The sequence below is a fragment of the Amblyomma maculatum genome, chromosome 2 (assembly GCF_055883805.1).
Source record: "Amblyomma maculatum isolate TAMU_Amacu chromosome 2, ASM5588380v1, whole genome shotgun sequence".
Classification (NCBI taxonomy): domain Eukaryota; kingdom Metazoa; phylum Arthropoda; class Arachnida; order Ixodida; family Ixodidae; genus Amblyomma; species Amblyomma maculatum.
Genome location: NC_139345.1, coordinates 40152543 through 40175022, shown reverse-complemented (window position 1 = coordinate 40175022; position 22480 = coordinate 40152543). Strand labels below are relative to the sequence as shown.

Here is a 22480-nt window from a genome sequence, read left to right as displayed (position 1 = left end):
GGCGCTACTTGCGCGCCTGGTTTTTGTCCCTGCTGCGGGTAGAGCCAGAGGGCTGCGTCATCAAGATGTAACCGGAGCCCAACGCCGAATTTGCGCTGCCTTCAATAAGGCCCGTCGTGCTGACCACAACGAGCTTCGGCTTATCCGACATGGCCGGCGAGGCCACCCCACCCCCCGTTCGAGAGGAGTGACGCCTGGCATTGGCGCTCGAGCCGGGTGACGCGCCTGGCATGTCTATTACGTCACGCCGGCTGTCGAGCGGCATGGAGCAGGGTAACGCATTCCGCTCGCTGAGGTACATCTGGTAGCGCATGAACTCCGCACGTCCGCGGGGACCATACGTGGCCTCGGGCTCCAGGGCAGAGTACAGGTCCTAGGAGAAGGTACGGATGTCGTCAGCGTCATCATCCTGACGACGTCCACTGTAGCACAAATGTCTGTTCCAGCTACGTTCAAACTCCCAAATCTCATTCCCGCCGTCCACCACCAGGATATCTACTACCCCCCCCCCCCCCCCACACACACACACAGCCCACGTTCGCCTTTCCTCGCAATCCGCCTACATTAAGAATGAAAACGATTGACGGTGATAAGTAATGAATAAAGGTTATAAACATATCTAAGAGTTAATTACTAATACTAGTCACTATTAATGTTGATTAATAATGACTAAAATTACTTGTAATTACCAATATTGTAATGACCACCGCTGATTGGAAATGAGTAAAAATGCTTAGCTATAAGTAGTAATGACTATAATGACTAGGCATGTCTCATCATGACTACAAAACTAGGGTTTCGATGACTAGACTTTCGCCGTTCTCTTAGAGACATTATAAGAGATCTTTTTTTTTTTTTTTTTTGCCAGAAGCATCATCCTTGTACTAGTTCACTTTATTTCAATATGCAGCTGCGGTTCCATGGCTGTTCAAGCTGACGAAAGTAGGCTCTTCCATCGCAGTTCAATGGCAGCGTTTCTCCTCGAAACTTAGGGTCCTGCAGCCACTCTTTCCCAAGCTTCTGCACTCTACTTGACAGGTATCAGTCCGCCGGACCGCGTGGCTGACATGCAGACTCTACGACTGCATTAAAATGTCTCATGAATCACAAGACGAATTGGGCGTGTTCGAATATTCGCCACGTTGAGGTCTCAGTAACATCACGCGCCAACACCGATATTCCATTGCACAAATGAATATAATATCAAAGAACTTGTACTATGTTAAACGAAGTCATAGCTCCATGAAAACCACCAATAAAAAAAAAAGCCAGTAGGACCTAAAAACCGCTAAAAATCCCGGCTCCCACCGTAAAAAATTTTGGTCGCTAAACAGTGTAAAATCCGACTACATTTAGATGGACAACCACTAACTTGGCAACACTAGTTTCTGCTAAAATGTCACCAACCCGCGTTTGTTCTTATATTAGCCAATTCGCTCTCTTGACTGGAATTTTCCATTCCTTAATTCGCTGTGCAATCCTCAGTTTTAGTCTCAAGCCTCTTCTTATTTGTTTATTTGACTTCAGGTGTTCTTCGTCCCGTATGTAAGTACGTAGAAAGATGCAAGTGCAAAATTCATGTCGGATTCACTCCTCATCACACTTATTTTCTGATGTATTTCGGTCTCGCAATAATGATGATGATATGATGTATTTTTTTACGGTGAACGGGCAGCTTCAGCCTAAGGTTAGCATTGCACGTGCTATTTTCTTCTTTTTACTCCAAGTGGGGTCACAGACCCACTTGCCAAGCTGTTCAGTACCAGTTAAGCTGAGCACCTGTTCTAGCGAGAAAGCTTGTAAGCATTGCATGACCCGTGGGTACCCGACATCACATGGAATCGAAATCCGTAAATTCCGCGCGCCAGGTGGTCAGTCATACTATTATACCACCGCTGCGGTCGCTCTAGTACGCCTGGCAGGGCTTAGAGTCTCGAAGCTGCACGTCCGCTATATAGGCGCCGTAATGGAGAGCCCAATATTAACAACATACAGCACGCGGGCGTCTATAGCGCTTTGCCTCGACCAAAATGGGGCCGTCGCGGCCGAGATTCGATCCTGCGACCTTAAGGTCAACACCGCAGTAGCCATTAAATGAGCCACCACAGCCTGGTCTATACGGCAAGAAAAGAAAATGTCGCATGTAATGCGCCATACTTTAAAAAAAAAAAGTAAAAGAGGCCCCACAATCTGATCCATCTCGTAGAGTTACGGGTGCAGGCACATCGACAATGGCCAGCTAGGTGACGGACTATCACCCTCTCACGCCCGCTTAGTACGAGAACGTTTTCAATTCCGATTCCCGTATGAAAGAAATAATGCATATATCGACTGACAAGATGGCTGTTCAAAGCTTGCCGTGGGTCGCGCTAAGCCGATGGTTGGTTAGCATTTCTTTGCTCGGTTCCGTTCGCACAGAGATGTATGTCAAGGTTGAGCGAGCTCAAGGGTAATCTCACGTATTTGTTGCGCTCGAGCGTGCTGATGACGAAGGTGGCGATGAGCACGACGACGACGCCAAAGATTAAGAGTTGGCACAATCCAGTCCACGCTGGGAACATGTTCTGGTAGCGCGACTGGCGCCGCTCGGTCAGCGTGAATGAGCTCAGCGCGATGACCTGCATGCAGCGGTGCGCCGTCGTCGAGAGGATGAGCGAGGAGATAAAGGGCAATGCGGCAAAGGAACTCTTCGACTGATCGCTCCCGAAAGTAAGAACACTGTGTTTGCTGCTTATTGCTGGAGATATAGGCTAAAACAATGTCTAAAAATGTTCTACACGAAACTTTCATTCAGCAATATACGGCATCCAGCTCAGGAGATTCACGGTATATACGGTAGACAAGCTATCTGGTCACTTTGGTTCTTTCATCGTCTTTCCTTTACCCTGGGATGTGGTGAGATCAGCAACCGCTGCTTTTTTGAGCGCAGCTCTTTGGCGCCCGTTCCTAGGTTTCGCGTCGTCGTCGGCGTCGGACGCGTCGGCCTCGTAACGAGCTCTGCCCCCCTTTCATCCCCCCAGTTCGAGCCGGCGCTTCGGCAACCGGAGCCTCGCAGGAAGAGGTGGAGGGGGGTACACTCAGCGGCGAACGATAAGGGCAGGAGCGCGCGCAGCAACCGGAGAACATGAGGAAAGGAGGGGAGAGGGGGGATCGCCGGAGGCAGCGCTAGCAACAACTGACTGATGCCGCTGACACCGCTGGCGAGTGAAGACAACGTGACTGCATAGATTTATTTATTTATTTATTTATTTATTTATTTATTTATTTATTTATTTATTTATTTATTTATTTATTTATTTATTTATTTATTCATTCATTCATTTATTTATAGGAAGGGAAAGGCACGGTAACTGTCTCACTTGATTTCTGTGGACACCGCAACCGCGCCGTAAGGGAAGGGAGGAAGATGTGAGTGAAAGTGGAAAGAGAGAAAGAGGAGCCGTAGTGGAGGGCTACTGAGTAATTTCGACCACCTGGGGATCTTTAGCGTGCGCTCACATCGCACAGCACACGACGCCTCTTCGTTTCGCCTCCATCGAAACGCAGCCGCCGAGGTCGGGTTCGAACCCGGGTACTCCGGCACAGTAGTCGGGCGTCTTACCACTGCACCACCCCGGCGGGGCGTGACTGCGTAGAACACCGTCGCCGCCGTTCAGAAAGAGGAGGAGGGGGTCCAGCCCCCTTCTTCCTGCGTGGCGGCGAGGGTGCTCTGCGGTTGCCGAAACGCCGGCTCGCTATCAGTGAATCACGGTGCGTGCGTCCCGTTCTCACTCGCTTCACTCGCTAGCGGCGTGAGCGCATCAGACAGTCGCTGCTATCTTTTCTTCGCACAACTTTAATATGGGCCCACACGCTGCCTCCCGCAACCTCCCGATAACTCAATTGCTCTCTTCATTTCTCCGACCACAAAACTTCTTTCGTGACAGCCAAGCACTGTTAGTGGAGTGTTTCTTGAAGTAATACGTGTGAAAAATTAAAAAGTTGTGTGTAATTCTACATACATGTCTTGCTCGAAATCTTTGCCTAAATCTATCGAAAAGGTGAAACAGCTGATGAGCTGCGATCAAATTTCGCATTAGGAAGTAACGTAATCATGGGCAATATTTTCATCCTTCCTGGTCAGCGATGAGCATTCAGTGAGCCGAAGTTTAGAGAGATCACAGTGAGAAGTTGCTTTGAAACTTGGCCGCTGAGACGTTCTCGAAAGTTCGCTCTGAAGCCCTCTGGTTTCGCATTTCGCTGTGACTCATGCAGCAACTCACCCCCAACACGGTCGGGCAAAGGTAGCGCCAGCAGATGGGAAGGAAGCGCCGCGGAGGTGACTCGAACGTGAAGGTTATGTCGTGCACAAATCGCTCGCAACCTGCGGGGAAGAACGGACAAGCAGGCAATGCATGCTCAAATCGTTTCCGTTTAATTGTTTTATACAAATGGAACACTTTCCTTGCGAGCGTATTGTGGTTTTAGCTTATGCAGTTTCTATAAATATTTTATGTTTACATATATTTTGCCTTTCAACACTGACTGCCGTCCTGAACGCTGCACACAGCACTAGGCGGGTGAATTCTGAACTACGGTATATTTCTCATCGGCTGTCTGGCTATAGCCATGCCTAAACTGCTGGCGGAACACAGCAGCACTCTGTAATAGGTGACGTCCAGTACGTGTCTACTTCGGCGGACATTGTGTCTTGTCGAAGAACTGTCACGTGATTTTTAACGTACGGGTCTCTCCTCTGATTTCATTTGCGTACGCACTGCTTGAAGTTACGCGCTTTCCACCTTCATTTACATAGTACGAATGCTCACATCGCTGGAACACAAGTTCCTAGTGCCACTAGGCAGTATACGTGGCGAAAAAAATTCTAGGGGCACTTTGGACTACTAAAGTGCGATGAGGCGAAAGCGTCTGTGGCGAAGTGGTCCGAAGCCTTCCACTACAGCACCTCCTTCTCTGTTTTCACGGCCACCTTCCTGCTTTTCTTTAGAGCTCAGTTAAGGTGTCCGCGGAGAATTGTGACAGATACTGCACTTTCTCTTTGCTGTCAACAAATTTGAAACACCGCTGATGGCTGCTTTATTGCGTTTATTTCTATATGCTCTGTGGTACGGCGTTCGAGGAAGCGCCAAATGAAAGGCGCCGCATGGACGCCTGGATCGAATGCCCGGCGGGATCAGTTTCGTACATGCGTGAATCGCCTGGTGACGTCATAACCGGATGTGACGCCATTATCACTTCCGGTTTTAAACATGGCCGGATGTGATGTCATGATGGTGTCACATTCGGTCATGACGTCGTGTCCGATGACGTCACCATGTGATGGCGCGTCACTAATTAGAACCAGTTATCAGGCATGCGACAGAGCTGGCGAAGCGAGAGAAGGCGAGTTAAAAGTTAAGTTAAATTGGTTCACAGGAAGGGAAAGGCGCAGTAACTGTCACACTTGCTCTGTAGACACCCGACCGCGCCGTAAGGGAAGGGAGGAAGGTGGGAATGAAAGTGGAAAGAGAGAAAGAGGAGCCGTAGTGGAGGGCTACGGAGTAATTTCGACCACCTGGGGATCTTTAACGTGCGCTGACATCGCACAGCACACGGACGCCTCTTCGTTTCGCCTCCATCGAAACGCAGCCGCCGTGGTCGGGTTCGAACCCGGGAACTCCGGCACAGTAGTCGGGCGTCTTACCACTGCACCACCTCGGCGGGGCAAAGAAGGCGAGTGCCGGGGTGGTGCAGTGGTAAGACGTCCGACTACTGTGCCGGAGTACCCGGGTTCGATCCCGACTTCGGCGGCTGCGTTTCGATGGAGGCGAAACGAAGAGGCGTCCGTGTGCTGTTCGATGTCAGCGCACGTTAAAGATCCCCAGGTGGTCCAAATTACTCCGTAGCCCTCCACTACGGCTCCTCTTTCTCTCTATTCACTCCTTCCTCCCTTCCCTTACGGCGCGGTTCAGGTGTCCACAGCTACAAGTGTGACAGATACTGCGCCTTTCCCTTCCTGTGAACCATTAATTTAATTTTAATTTAACGATGAGGCGAGCGCCGGCGTCCGCCAACTACGCTGGCTGCTAGGCAACGGCTCAAGGTCATTCTGTGCTCCTCGGAGCACCGCCACAGCGAAATCTCAAGTTCGTGGCCAGTGCAACTTTCGTTACAAAATGCATGTAGACCGTTACAGAACCGCTGGCAGTCTTTCCGAGGGCTCTTCGGTATTTCAGAACATCGAGAAAGGTAGACTTTGAAAGGGGAGAGATTATCTCCCGGACAATTCGTCTATGTGATAATGCAAGTAAGTTCGAACTGCAGCCGCTATTGTTCCACGTAATGTACATTCTTTTGGCTTGCATCTTGGTGCGCGAAAAAAAGGCAGCCATTTGCAACTGCGCGTTCGTTATCATTAAGGGCGACAGGGCGAAATAAATGCATGACACCGCAGTACAGCAGGCAGTTTGAATTTGTCACCGCAGACACTGTGCACGTCATCACCGGATGTCGCGTCTGCACTGAGCTTCCTGTGTGTCTCTTTAGGTCTGTTCGATTCAGCTGCACTCTTTGCACCAGTTCCGTAAAGTTCTGCAGCGGTGCCGCAAGTGTGTAGCACCAGTTCCAGCAGTTCAGGTGCAGCATCGGCACCAGCTACTTACAAACGTATGGTAGAGTGCAGGCCGGGCCGTCTGCTAGCTAGCCTTGGCGTCGCCAAGCTGCGGCCGGCTGTGTGCAACAGCGGACGCCAACGTTCCGGTTAACTTAATGAATTTTCAAACAGCACATGACAACGAAGTTTTGACATTATCCAGCCCAATGCTCTTGGCCTGTGCTTTGTAATAAACGGCACTTGTCAACGAGAACACGATCGAGTTCGCCAAAAGGTATCGGCTATGCATACTCAAGAAGTAGACACACGCATGCGGTGTGATGCATGCGGATTATATATTTCGATCATGACCATGTGCGCTTCGATCGCCGGCAGCCGCAAAAGGTGCATCTATATGCATTTGCACAAGACGTACTTAATGCGATGAGGTATACTTGAAAATCTTCATTGTTTGTTTATTCATTCATGAATATGCGATGCATATATGTACAAAAGCCGACCGCATATGTGGTTGGCTATCTATGAATTATATTGCCACTCACATCAACAGGCGCTAAAATGCCGAATAAGATCAATTTTCAAACAGCACATTGCAATGAAGCGTTGACATGAACCAACTTCGATCGATGTATTTGTATGCGCACCATGCGGCAGCTGGCACGAAGCGCAAACAAACTTCGATAATGATTGAAGTCAGCATGAACCATAATGCATGCACGTGCTTACTTGGTAGACATGGTTTGAAGTACGCGTCGTCGTTTCTTTGGCAAACACAGCTAGGCACTGTTCTCGTTGACGAGTGGAATAAGGGTCGCTTCACTGTTTATCACAGCACGCAAGACATCGTCGCGCAAGCTGTCGTCTGCTTTCATGCAGCGGTTGCAGCTGCAGCATTTCGGCACTGACTGCTGAGGAGGTGCACAGTTTTGCTGAACTTTTCGTGAACTCGACCTGCCCGACGTCTGCACTTTTCGAAACGAATGGCGTGGTGCAAAGGGCGCCATCTTCAATCGTTGAAACGAATGGTGAAGTGCAGCACCACGTGAACCAGTTCATGTAGTGCAGGTGAAACGAACGGACCTTTTCGCTCGATTTCGGTTTCGTACAAAAAAGGCATCGAATTTCCTCGCACTGCAGGGTTTAAAAATGTGTTTTCCTTTGAAAAATTGACATGACATCGTCTTGCTCACGGCTTTTAACTCTTCATTGAGGCTAATCACCCAAATGCGATCATTAAGATATTAGTTGGCGAGTTTCAGTTACTTTACATAATGTTGGTTGGTTGGTTCATAGGAAGGGAAAGGCGCAGTATCTGTCACACTTGCTCTGTGGACACCTGAATCGCGCCGTAAGGGAAGGGATGAAGGTGGGAGTGAAAGTGGATAGAGAGAAAGGGGGGGCCGTAGTGGAGGGCTACGGAGTAATTTCGACCACCTGGGGATCTTTAACGTGCGCTGACATCGCACAGCACACGGACGCCACTTCGTTTCGCCTCCATCGAAACGCAGCCGCCGAGGCCGGGATTCGATCCCGGGAACTCCGGCACAGTAGTCGGGCGTCTTACCACCGCACCAACCCGGCGGGGCCTTTACATAATGTTTTACTTAAGAATTTTGCAGCAAATTGTGTGCGCCGCGCCTGAGAGTTTGTTCCTGCCAATATTTTTTTTCTGTTCCAAACGAACTATATTTAACAATTTTGTAAGTGTTCGCTGAAACATTCGGTATAATATTCCACTAGCGTCTTCAAAATTCAGTAACTCTCCAGACACAGCTCCACCGCTGTTAAAAAAAAAAAGCTTGAGTAAGAGAGTATGAGAAGTTTGATGCATTTGCGAACGCTTGCGTTAATTTCTGGCAATGTGGATAAGCAACCATTACGCGACATTCGTTTCCTTCTCTAGGTCGACTGTAGTTGAACGAAAATTAGAGGCCAGCATTCATGAGACCTAGGGATGCGAGATTTCTCCACCTTTCTTAGACAGAACTGAAAGATCAGCTAAAAATGAAGCAATAGTGTACCTGTTCAAGACGTTTGCCGCCGTCGGTAGGCTTTATTGCCAAATAGTAGCAAAGAAGTTGTCGTTGTAGCCAGAGGAGCCAGATTCACAAAAACGCTCCAAATACGATTCTGGCCTACCAACACGGCCAACAGCGGCATGCCAACCAAGATACCGGACAGTATCAGACCTGCTCTGAGCGCTCGAAACCTTTGGTAACCTGGCCCTGTATACCGTCGCAGTGCAAAAAGCGTTTGCTGTGTTGTTGTGTTGTGTAGCATTGTGTTGCGTTGCGTTTGTGTTGTGTTGTGCTGCGTTGTGTTGTGCTATGGTGTGGTGTGTTGTGCTGTGCTGGGCTGTGCTGGCTGTGCTGTCCTGTCCTGTCCTGTCCTGTCCTGTCCTGTGCTGTGCTGTCTTGTGTTGTGTTGTGTTGTGTTGTGTTGTGTTGTGTTGTGTGGTGTTGTGTTGTGTTGTGTTGTGTTGTGTTGTGTTGTGTTGTGTTGTGCTGTGCTGTGCTGTGCTGTGTTGGGCTTTGCCCTGCTCTGCTTCTGCTCTTTGCTGTGCTGTACTGCTTTGTGTCACCCTCACTGTTTGAGATATCCCCAATTCCAACGATTAGGGAGACCAAAAAGGATAGGCAGAGACGACGTAAGGCTACGAAGGCTTACCATAGCCATGCGCCACGGCAGTAAGTTCCGCCAATCCGACCCAAGGCAGCAGGTCCCCGTAAACAATGCTCTCCATCAGCTCCAGAATGTAGAGACCAGCCTGCGAATAGTCGAGACGTGCATTCGCGTCTGGACCAGTTGGTACTCGACGTGGCAGCATAAGCTGTCGACAGCAGAATGCCACGCAGGTTTAAGGCTAAGCTCTCGCAGACTATCCACCAAAAGCAAGACCATCGGTGGCAATGAAGCAAAATAAAACAAAAATATTCACTGCTGATAAGCCCTGAAATAAAACCTTTTACACTTTCATTCCAAGGCCAACGCAATCAAGAGCTTTGTAAATATGGTGAAGTGCCAATCACAAAGCCGCAACGCAAGTTGAGTACGGCATGAGCGGGATAGATGATTAGTTGAGAGTAACAGCATGAAGACATTATCTCTCGGAAAGAGCAAGATATTATTACGATGCGTAGTAGAGGAACGACAAGGAGTTTTTAGCGGCCGTTTGCTGGACGACAACGACGCTGAGGCTATAGCTGCTGTGATAGCGTGTGCAGCGGTTTTCGGGAAGTGTCCCTGATTGTGGGGTATGGCAGCTGTAGCACTTGCCGCTCGTGAATGCAGCATAGCAATGATGGTGCTGTGCACAGGTCTGAAACTGAACACTATACGGTTTGGTTTTGGGGTTTAACGTCCCAAAGCGGCACAGGTTATTAGCGACGCTGTATAGTGGAGGGCTCTGGAAAGTTCGACCACCTGGGGTTCTTTAACGTCCACTGACATCGCGCAGCACATGTGCGCCTAGCTTTTCGCCTCTATCGAAAAGCGGGCACCGAGGCAGGGATTCGATCCCGCATCCTTCATCACAATAGTCGAGCGCCGTAACCACTGCGCTACCCCGACGGGGTAGAACACTATGGGCACACAACTTCGCAACGAATTTTAGCCATCACTTGAAAACCGCTGCTTCCCACTTCGCCAGTATACACCACATTCTTCAAGCCCCTGTATCGTTCCAACGGCAGAACCTTACGGGAATTTGTTTCTTTCTGTAACTGTTCGGGCTAAAACGAAACAGCGATAGCACTTTCTTTAAAATGAAATAGCATGCTAGTTGCCTTAACTTTTGACTTCTGCAGCATTTAAAGCTGCAAGCCATCGTAAATGTCCAGTGCACCAATATGTTCTGTGACATATCGCAGCATTCTGACGCTTCTCATCGATGCTGTTATGTGCTCAGAAGTGTCCAAAATGTTGTCACGCACTGCAATACGGAGGAGGCAAACTGAACTTTGTCGTGATTGGGAAAGAAAGGTCAAGTTAGCTCAGGCGACCAAATTAAGATGTTGAGGAATCAAGGGGAAAAACAGGCAGGCAGATTAGCTAGCGTAACAGACTACACCTCTCCTTCTCACTTTTCAGCTCCAGAATATGAGGCGAATCACATTTTCAGCGTTCTTAAAGCAAAGCTCTTTATCAGAGGTATTCTGCGGGCATCTGCGCGACGCCCTCATGACCATCACTTGCAAACAGAACCTCAATATATTGACAGTTGGACTAAGTTATCGCCTGATCTTACTAAGCTGTTCTTACCAATCGATTTCGTTTAAACATGAACCCGCATTCTTCGCATCGCCGCTCCGCGCATGTGGGCATCTATATCCCCTATCCTCTCCGAATCTCCACTTGTTATAGGTTGTATAGTGCGCATGCGCAAATAATGATGATGACAATTGTGCAGGTGATTGATAAGGGCAGCTTTTTAGCACGCACCTACCACTTCGTATGCGCAGTTGGCACCTCGTTGAAGCGGATCGCGCCCGTGCTGCTCACGTACGTTTGTTTTGACCAGCTTTGTTCATGGGTAGCAGACGAAACGTTTTGCGCCCTACCTGGAAAGTGCCATTTTTGTGAAAGACAGATTATGCTCATATTCCACTGTGTCCTTTCCTTATGCGGTTATGTTCGTTGTAGTTCAATGAGATGGTCGTAGCCGTCGTATTGACGGCAAATGTTCGTTATACTCAGACTTTGCCATTGTGCCATTCTTGGTGGTCAAAAGGCAGGTGAAGTCAATGAGAAGGTAACGAGATAGAGATTACAGGTGATGAAGCTAATGCGCTTGGTTAGCGCCACGCTTATAGCGTTCCCAAGACTGCACTGATGCGGAGAGATAAGCCAAAGCAGCCACATAAAAGGTTAATGTTGAAAGAGTGTGTGCGTCATTGGTCTATGTACAGTTTTTGTCAAAAAGTGTAGATCCCAGGGGATCTGCTTCTGAGCCACTTCGTGCAGCTTGTAATTCAATTCCAATATGGCGATTCTCGATGAAATTTTTTGATGCGCAAGCAACATTACGCTACTCGGTGAGCCATTTCGCGGAGCCCTCGATAAGCCAATGTGCGGATGCGCGAGAAGCGAGTGACGTCACACGGAGCACAGCTGGACAGCCGCGTCGGAGCCGCCGCCGACTCCTCCGCTGCGCGGGTGATTCAGAGGTGCCGCCGCGCCAGCTGCGCATGCGCCAGGAGGGAGTGACGTCACAAGGTGCACAGCTGGCACACCGGGGGTAGAGTCCCTGGAAAATTTTCAAAGTACTGCAAAGGTGCCCGCGGCCGCCATCTTCCTTCCAGACCGCCGGACCCCTCCGCCGCCTGAACGGCGAGTGACCGCATATATATAGGGATCTAACATGTTTTGAAGCAAGCAAAACTGAAAGACTTTGGTATCTTTATTCAGAGCAGTACTACCAGTGATTGTGTTGTCACTCACTTTATTACTTTAGTCCGCAATCGATGGGAAAAGATTAAGTGTGTGGGTGAACCGGCGAACACTTCAGGGCGCCTGCTCTTGTAAATCGCCGGCCATCTTGGTCAATTCGTGTTCTACGTGCAGTGCTGTGCTGTTACAACATTATAACGTGACCAAGTGTGAAATAGCATGTCTGCGAAGGTCGCAGGAACGTGTGCGTATATTGTCAAGTCATTGAGAATTCCGTCCGCTGGCGCCGCTGTGCTAGACGCGATAAAGACACAGAGGGCGAGGTACAGAGTTTATTACGCTCTGACACGATCAATCGCTTTGTATAAGCAACACTAAGTTCAGCAGCAGGTTCGCCGAGACAGCGTAAACTAACACACAATTTAGTATCGCCGTCGCCGCGCCAAGAACGCCGAGCAGGCTTTGTTGCAGCATAATGTTTTGCGGCGCCGTCATTAAGTGAAGGAAAACTAACGCCCTGGTCGCGCCCAATGCATGAAGTGTGTAGCGGTGATAAGCGATGCTACGCACCTACTTCATATTTGATGAACTATTCAAATCGGACATTTTTTTTCTGGTCAGTCTACTATATACCTATGTATCACCGCGCTTCAGCGCTCACTAAAGCAACCCTGAAGAAAGGTGCGAAACGAAGATATGTCTTCTACAAGACTATCAAAGCGTCCAACAACCAATCGACAATACCGGGCTTTTAAAGAAGGCACGGCACAAAGTAGCGGTAACAAAACCACATAAACATAGTCAAAAGCAACACATTGCTCCCGACTCGCCACTTAAATGCTTGCGCAGTGTGTACTCATTTTTCTTAAAATCAAACGTTTGTCTTTATGTGTACATCTGCTAGCAGTTCCTTTCGCTTTGCATATTTACGCGTCTCTTTTCCTTGCCACAAAGCATCCTGACATCGCTCCTGTGGCACTTGTATGCTTAGGTCGTGCACGACTTTAGAGTAATCTGGAGAGTACACGCTACCGGTTGAGCGGATTTGCATACTCGCGCCTCGTACCTACCTGCAAAGCCATGGGCATTGCGAACATGGTGCAGCCTGCGCTGCCAAGCAGGGCCGCCAGTAGCGAGCGCTGGCGTAGCCACGGGTAGATGTCCTTCAGGCTGCCCAGGTAGCCCTCGACCACACAAGCCTGAGCACAAAGTGCGAAGCCGGCTATTCACAGGCAGGGTGCACAGTATCAACCAAGGCAGCAGAAATAGCAGCAAACGAAAAACATTAGATGGGTACTCTACTGAACCGAATGTGGAGCGCAAGCGGCTGCGGAACTAGAGTACCCGTCTGCTAAGCCGACCGCCGGCAGCTGCGTTTCGATGGAGGCGAAATGGAGAGGCGTCCGTGTTCTGTGCGATATTGGTGCACGTTTAAGATCGTGGTCAAAATTACTCCGTTGTAGGCAAAATTCACTTTTATGCCCTGCGTATGCGATGCCGGCAGGCGCTTTCCTGCTCTACTCGGTCAGCTTACGCGGAGGCGTGTGCATGCGCAGTGCGGAAAACAGCCTTCTCTCCGCGCCGGCGCACGCATCTGCATGCGATGCCGCTACCCTCCTCCTCCTATAAGCAGCGAGCGCAGCGTCGGAGCACCTGTGGTCCGTGGAACGGCGCAGCTGGCTGCCATTGTTACGGCACATGCGCAGTAGCGGCTTGGGCCAAGCACGGTGATCTTGCATTTACATAGCGTAGTGAATTTTTCGCTTTTAAAAAAATCCGGAGAGCGAGCGTGGTGAAGTCAAATGCAAATTAGGCATACAGTCCTAATCTACCGCATTGTGTGAAGGCCCACACAACACAAACATTTTTACCACCCGACACAAACATCAAGCCCTTTTAACCAAGCCATATAGCGCACCTGCGTGGACTATACAGTAGCATGTCTGACTTGGGATCCAAAAGTCCCACTAGGTTCAACTCCCATCTCAAAAGTGCTACCCGAGTTGACTACCCCTGGGTTTCTTCATTTCCACTCAGAAGCACCGAACTGTTGCTACGAGGCTTTATCCTCGCACATTACGGCTTTTTCGCTGGCGAGGTATTTAGCGTTAGTGCACGATAAAAAAAATAATTACAGGGGTGCACTCAAGCCTCCTTATGTGCGGAAATGTGACATTGAAGGTTCCGTGCTAGGTCCCGTTATGAACTCGTTCTTCATTTCGTTGCTTTTCCGACATGTACAATTTACTTCTACTTTACTTTACTTTTTAATTAGCGCTCTTAATTTTTCCCAATTTCTGATCTTTAGTTCACTTCGTATTTGTTTATTATTGTTATATATTTTGTTTTATTGTACTTTAGTTCCTGACTTTTTATTCTTTTTTTACATAAGTACACACTTTTACTCCTATTATCATCCTTATACTTTTTCCCTTTCCCGCAACGTTTTAAAGAGTCCTTACGCTAGACAAGGAGTATGGACACACTCGTGTGATGTCGGCATAGAGTAGTGGTTGGTTAGCGCACTCGACTGGGGCACGGAAGAATGGTGGTTCGAGTCCTGGCGAGGACACACTTTTTGTTGCGGAAGCAACACTACGCTGGTCGCTGAGCCATTTCGCGGAGCCCCCGATGAGCCAAGCTGCGCATACGCGAGGAGCGAGTGACGTCAAACAGAGCACAGCTGGAGAGCCGCGCCGGGGCCACCGCCGACTTCTCCGCGGCGCGGTGACTCACGAGGTGCCGCCGCCGCGTTCGCCGCAGATGTTGCTTCCGCAATTCTACTCGAGATGTCCATTGGTCAAACCAGAGCCAATTTGTTTTCTTATTAATTATTGACAGCAGAAAATGGGCACGCTCTATCTACACATCCTGTCCACAGCTCGTGATGATGCACTCCGATGGCTCCACTCACGTGGCAAGAAATGATTTTGCATTATTATCTCAGCACCGTTAAGGGTTAACAACGCGAGGGATCGCGCGTTAGTTTCTGAATAGCTGGCGGCCGAGGCTACCTATGCTCGTAAAAGTCTTCACCCGGTACTTGGAAGGCGCTGCAGGGGCTGGTGGTGGTGGGAGGTGCTAGGTTAGTACACTTGAAGGACATTTTTACCGATGAGCGTCCCGCTGTAGACTTGCAGATATCGACACTATAACAGCGATAAACCTTGGCGTGCAGAAGTGCTCCCAATGGAACGCATTCCAGAGGCTGTGAAGGCTGCACTGCTGGTACCACATTTATGAGAATTTAGCCAGAAGAGCTAACATTGTTAAACAGAAATTACAGAAGCTAAATTCCTCCAAAGCTGGTACGGCCGTGTATTGAATGTATCCAGGTCTCCAGGGCACCATTCTTGCGAGCGTCTGACCCAACCTAACGCAATTTTCTTGCAGTTTATTTTATATTTTTGTACAACCTCAGAACCAGAGGCAGTGTAGAGGGGAGTGGTTGCATCAAAAAATGCAAAAATTAACAGTCGAGCAAAGCAATTGGCATTACAGAAATAGATGACTTCTAGTTATGCACTATTATCTAATGGTTTGTTTAAGTACAAGCAAATATAATCAAATACGGTGCAAAAAGCACACTATAATCATTGGTAGTACATAAATGATGTTCCTGCTTACACAAAATTATACAATGAGGCTTTGAAGCTCCAGTTATGAAAAATAGTAGCGGCTGTTGCGGTTGATGATATCGCGTGTGGTACGATGGCTTGGCGGTAACTATTTCTGCACCTTGGATGCCAAACTTCCCATATATACCACCAGCATGTCTCTCGTGTTCTTAATTAACCACATCCGAAAATAGTGAAGTGGTGTGTCAGAATTACCTGCAGTACGAAAAGAACAAAGGAAGAAAAGCCTCAGTCTTCGTTTGGATGAAGAGAAGTCATTTTGTCAAAACAATAGCTATGGGTGCCTTTCTTCCTCCCCTTGTAAATTTTGTATGTTCTAGTCGGCTGCTTGCCATGGCCGACGAGCGCAGCAGGTTACTAGCGCATTTCTAAATACCTCGGCAGTGCAGCTAAATCAAAGTTACAAATGAAACCAGTCAAAAAACTTCACAATCGTTCTACTCTATTCCAACGTGACATGTATAACTGTCGCCCTCGGGACATATGCCGTGCGCAGAAAGGAGCGCAGAAAGGCACTCAGACGTACAAAGGTAACACAACGCGCGAAAGTTGGCACTCGTCTAGTCCTTTTGTACGTCCGTATACCTTTTTCGCGCTCATATGTCTTCCCGAATATGCACCAATTCGCCCAGCTAAAAGTGCTGCTAAGAAGTACAGACAGTTTTCTACAAAGAATGTGGGTGGTGTTTGGGACCTCCTCTAGGAGCTCCCGCTTAGGCGAAGGATGCGGCTAGGTACGATCATGAAAATGGTGCGATTCGGAGAAAGGCCGTACTCTGGTATGTGCCACTTGAGGATATGCCATCACGGGCGGGTGTTATGCTCACGGGGGATATGAGGATCGAAAATGGGGAGCCCTCGAGCTAGGCTCATATATTTGTTAAAATAGGAATTATACACCGCGCTACATCTTTCCGACAATACTAAACGAGATGCATTTTTATGCAACAGCCTGTGGGGCTTTCCCATGATCATGCCAGCGCATACCTGCGACCCCACGTTGAGGATGAGCAGCGCGAGGTAGAACGTGAAGCACCAGAGCCGCTGGTTGGACCGAGAGCTGATCGCCTCCGGGAACCCGACAAAAGCAAAGTCAAGGCCTGCGTCGTGGAATCACGTTGGGGGCCATGTTCGTAAAAAGACAGAAAGAAGAGATCAGGCACTGGTCTGTCCTGTGTTTGTGCCCTTCAAGCCAAGCCGCAGAAGAGCGGAAGGCAGATGGGAAGTTCGGCTTTCAATTCTGATCATGTTTCGTAATCTTACCTAATGACCCAAAATGAAGCTTCTTTCAGAGGCACCACCCAAGCCACGTATATACGAAAATCGTGTCCTTTAAAACACTATCGCTACTTTCTGTAAACAAAGCGCGCCACCTATAATAGGTTTATTTTTCTATCAGCGAATTATTGAGGCTATCTTACGGCGTAAAATACTTCAGGATTTTGAAAAGTTCTGCAGTAGACCGCTCTTCGCGATGTCAATGGGTAACAGTCATATAGTGACATCATAAATCGCCATAAAACGGCAGTTGTCAGTATTAAAAAGGCTGACCGTCGCTTTGCTGTACCTCCGGAGGGTGCGGTATCTATTTACATGCCGTTATATGTATAGCATGGCCACAGACAAGAGTATGCACTGTTCTGTGCACTGACTTTACAAGTTTAATTAAGCGCATAAAATATAAGCACAAATTTTGTTCAAAGCCAAGATACAAAAGCAACACATTTACGTAGGAGAAAGAAATACCACAGATACACAGCATCGAATGTCCGATTCTAAAGCAGAGGCCCGTCATTCCAGCGCAAAAGAACCAAGGAAGTTATAATAACATACTAGTTATATAACTTTTACAAACATCAGTCGCCAACAATAGCTCATGCCCCGCAATGCGCTATTTTACTCTAATTAGGGACCTAAATGCGATACTTTGCGCGCATGTAATTCGTGCTAAAATGGTGCCAAACTCATATGTGCACTCGCCGTAGGTGACCACGTCGCCGATTTCCATGTGGGACGACCGGGCCAGGCTGCCGTAGAGGCAGAATACGAAGACGGTGGCCAGCATGCTGTACCCAAAGTCTGCCAGGCTGGCCTTCACCGCGTTGCTTTCGTTGCCGCATAGAAAATAAATTCCAGGAGACATCGTTATTGGAGCGCGTCTCAACGCGCAGTGCGCTAAACGCGAGTGAATAAATTCTCACTTTACGTACGGCCAGTGATACCTACAATACAAAGTCATCTTGATTATAGCTCAAAAAGACATGGACCCGGGCAAGAGGGCAGGTTACACGCTGTCTGCTCTCTATGTTTATGTATTTTGCGTCATAGTCAAGACGCTTCAAATTAAGAATGACCAAATGTAATCTAAATAACAAAAATTTCAATATGCAGAGCAACATTTTGGGATGACGCAATCGATATCGGCTTTAAATTACGCAATTGTATACTGTTTTCCTGAGCTCATCCCCAGTGATGGATCACGCGTGAATTCGCCGCCTCGTCCAAACGATTTCTCCCTCACCATCTTGTCTCTGTCCTGCATAAAAACGAACCGAAAACTCAGAAACGAGGACGAAACACACATAACGGTAATGGCGACAACCTGTCTTGTAGCTGGTGCCAGTATACTTCGTCGTCGCTTCGTCGCACCACTTCACTTTTGTGCCAATCATATGTCTAGAAACAACTAATTATAGCTTAAATTAAAGCATCGCTTGGAAGCCCATTGAAGCATTACTTTTTCTGGCCATATAGTACGGAGTAGAAATAAACCCCACTCTATATGAAGAGTCTGTAATTAGTGCATACAGCTCGGTTGTTTCGGAACTATTAAGCATGTACTTATAAAACGTATGAGCGTTGTATTTGTCATGAGTTCCTCGCTCCTCGCTGAGAAAGAATTAGAACCCAACGAGAAGCTCAAAACTCATTTTCGTAAGGGCAATAACAGTGGCATTCCTCTCGCCTTAATTTTGTTCACTATGCGAAACATGCCCGATTTAAGAAAGCGAAGCTGGTCTCTCCTTCTTGTAATCTTAGGAGAAAAAAACTGAAAACAAAAAATAATTCCTTTGGAGCCTCTCTTTGTAGTCTGCCCTGTGTGCCCTCGGTGAGCCTGCTTAAATGGGTAAATTTAATCACTAACTGCTAAACAGATGCTTTTTAAGGTTTTGCAGCAATGGTATGCACTTTACCTAACCCTTCGTAGATCGAATGCCCCGGCGAAACGGTGGTCCCGGCTTAATTCGAACTCCGGAAGAGGACGAATTTTTCTTCAACTTTGAAGTTGCCGTGAAAGTTGCATAGCTCTTTCTTTTTTTGTAGCCGTATTTATGGCTACGCTTCAGTGCATACCAAAAATAATTGCTCCGCTATTCCAGTTTATCACACGTTCTACTCGTTTGCATCGCTGTTTCTTACTTGAAAACGTTGGCCTGGAAGTCACTATAGCTGGCAAAACACGTAACGGCGCCAATCGAGAGGCTCAAGCTGTAGAACATTTGCCGCGATGCCGAGTGCCAAGTCTGCGAAGTGGAAAGGCGTCGACGGTCATATGAAGCATTAGTCGTTGGGTAGAAGTATGTAAGTAAAAACTGCGCGTTCAAAAGGGGCGGGTGGTGCGCTGGCGGAAGATTGCCATGGTCGCTCTGAAGAACGCGCTTCGCTGAAAAGGATGTGGACGGTTTGAATTCTGCACAAAGTGTACTGCATGCGTCACACTGTTGCTGCGAAATGCAGATATCGTGCGATGCTGCTTCAAGGTATTTTAAAAAATCCGTGACAAATCACGGTTCGTAGCAGGCTGAACACGTTGAACATCCGTGGAATAGCTGCCGAATTCTGGTGTCGAGCCTCTTGATTTCGAGGCCCCAAAGGCCAACCCATCGCGACTGCATCCTCTTGGACGAGGGTCTGACAAATTTTCATTTCAGTTAATGTATAATTTCGACTCCCTTATCACGAAATTTTAGCTGACAGTTGATAATCTGATACATCAAAGTAACCAACACACCATTAAAAAGGAGCAAGCACACCAGAAATCAGTGTATCATGTGATGAAACCGAGCAGATATTGGTTTAGTGATTGGCCAAAGCTTCAGGATTTAACAACGCTTTCTCATTGCAATCAGGAATCGTAGGTGTAAAAGCCTTTGCACAAATCATTTTGTATTTGCGAAGATCGGTTGTAAGGAGTGATTCGATCTGCTAACGACGTGCAAGTCTATTGCTGATCATTTTTGCGCAAGGCTAGGTGCTCGGGATTAGTTGTTTGCTGAATTTGTTCAGAAACGAAATAAAGAAGCGCAAGATTCCTACGGATTTCTAGAGGTGAAATGTCGGCGAATTCATGTCTCGAGGATGAAGGCGTAAAATCCTTGGCCCTTAGGGAACTCCCAGTGAGGTACAGTGCATTGCATTTCTTCAGAATCAGCTGAAATCATCAGCAAATATATATCATCAGCAAAAATCATCAGAAATCATCAGCAAAAATTGAAATGAACCCCCGCTATAAAAGAGAAACAAAAGAATAGTGTCTTGAAGGCATAGCTTCGGAGGTTAGCTGCTTTGTACTGCCCACATGGCGTGCACGCAGTTATCTTCGTTACCTTCTTTGACTCGTTCGAGAAGGTAGTAGCCGAAAGTCACCGCTGCGTCTTGATTGCAGACACACCAAGAGTAAATTTTGGGCTGGTCTGCCTATGCTCATGTAAACTGCAGGTCTTGCACCGCACATTTAACACAGTCATGCAGTGCATCGCATTTGACTGAGGGCGCGCACCTTGACGTCAAAGAGCTTCCAGGGGTCCAGCTTGAAGCCGGCCCACAGGCCGAGCGATGCACCGTCCTGGCCAATTGCGGCAGCGCACAGCACGCACATCAGCAGAGCGGACGAGTACACGATACCCATTGACAGCTGCGAAGGAAGAAGATAGGACAAGCTACTCTGAGTCGAGCCTCTGTCCGCGCGCCAAGACTATAGGCATTTGGCAAGGCCCGGGCAGCCTAGACGGACAAGTCTGAGAGACAGAGGAGTGACAAAATGTATATAGATAGGACGCTCGCAGGTTTAGTAAAGCTCCCACCTGTTAGGAGTTCCTTCCCGCCTCGGTATAAAACCATTTGCAATTTAACGCGTAACCTTAAAGGCCCGTCAACCAGAAAATCCGGCGTCGGCATCGCTGTTGTGAGCGAAAAATCACGATCATGGCGCTAGCAGTTGGTAGCTGGCAGCTGACATGGCCGATCACGGACTGAACGTAAGGATGTCTGACGTTACGTTTGGCAAGAGCGGCCAACTCGGGTCTTTCCTTTCATACGCGAGGGTGATATCAGAATAAGCTTGTCAGGATCCTTGCAGTTACCCCTAGGCCACGCAGGCACGTTCACACGGCTCGGCTACAACGGGGCTTTGTATGTGGGCTATAGTAGACACGCTATCGCGTCATACCCTTAAAGGCGGAGCTTAAGTGTCCCTCATAATTGTCCTACACCTCTGCAAGTGCCGGAAACACGCGAGCTGCCGAATGTGGGGCTGTTCAATAGTAGTGCGGGGAACCGCTGTAAACACAGTACTGCTAGACTATACACCTTTCGGATACACTTCTTGCCGAAGTGTTTAGTATTAATGTCCCTCCTGGATGAACGCGTGACATTCTCATTCCGCAATCGTTGAACGCCTTACGTCGACCGAGTTTCATGTGTGGTTGCATGACCTTCTAGCAGTGTCTTTATGTGTGATCAGAATCTGCAAATTCTGCACTGTCTCGGAAGTTGACGGCAGTGAATAACGACTTAAAGCGAATTCATGCGGGTGGGGGGGGACAACTGAATTTGAATCGGGCTGCGTTAGACTGGCGCCGTAAATGTGGGGGATTTACGATGATCTGCCATCCCCGGTGTAGCCCGCAGCAATGAGCTCAATATTTTAGTGCCGTATATAGTAAGTTCACTTTCAGTGCCACATAATACAGTTCCTATGGGCAGGTCTAAGGCACTGCACGTTTTCTGTGGCACCGGCTGATGCTTTCAAGCATGTTTCTTATATGGAGCGGCATGTGAGTAATCGAGTATAAATTTCACTGCCCTCTTTATGTATAGGACTCGAGAGAGAGAGAGAGAGAGAGAATAAATGTGACAGTGCCACTAGCGTATCCACTGCCATTTTTGTAGTATTCAGGTGCTCGTTTTTTGATTAACTAATATACCCTGAATTTACTATAACCACTTGACTCGAATTCATCATCTGCTATTGGACAACTAATTAAACGTTTTCGAGAACCTGACCAACTTCTGGACAGACTGATTCATGACTTAATATAAGCAAGCTTAAAACAGGGACAGATGAACTCATGCATACTTTCCGGCAGGGCATTCTGACACAAAATGTGTATAAAAACCATGCAATATGAGAGCTAAAATACTGCACTTATAGCCCTTGCTCAGCAGGTTACGTTTGCATGATGCGAGACGGTGCGTTTGCGCTATAGAGGTTGGTAAAACGGCAGAGTCATTCATTCCCAGTGTACGCATCAACGACCGAAGCGTTATGCGCCCCGATAAGGAACAGCGTACAGCGGTTTTTGCTTGAATCAGCGTGTAAAACAAGCGCAAGTATAGATGATCAGCCATTAACATTTCTCTGTATCACAGAAAATTAATAGCCTTAGCAGATGACATGTTTGGTTTTGTGCGGAATACAGGTGTCGGAAGGAGGGCGAAAATTGCACGATACGCGTGCTTTGAGAATAAAGATTTCGGTTATTGCACCATGAAATCTGCTGGCACGATCTTTGGACGTTTGGGAGGAAACTGTTATATGAATCCGCGATACCTGCAGCACTACAATGTGTGGAGCCTCGTT

General features: G+C 48.0%; 1 protein-coding gene across 1 annotated transcript; it reads right to left on the bottom strand.

The window, feature by feature from the left end:
• Positions 1 to 4: 4 nt before the first annotated feature.
• On the bottom strand, positions 5 to 20527 carry LOC146198462 (sodium- and chloride-dependent glycine transporter 1-like). Its single transcript, XM_084591903.1, has 10 exons — positions 20399 to 20527; positions 19039 to 19142; positions 17599 to 17723; positions 16606 to 16718; positions 14995 to 15061; positions 13051 to 13202; positions 9260 to 9359; positions 4263 to 4363; positions 2460 to 2618; positions 5 to 373 (listed from the first exon to the last, which is right to left on the bottom strand). Exons 1-10 carry the CDS (start codon positions 20525 to 20527, stop codon positions 5 to 7), a joined length of 1419 nt encoding a protein of 472 aa, XP_084448029.1.
• Between the last annotated feature and the right edge of the window lie 1953 nt (positions 20528 to 22480).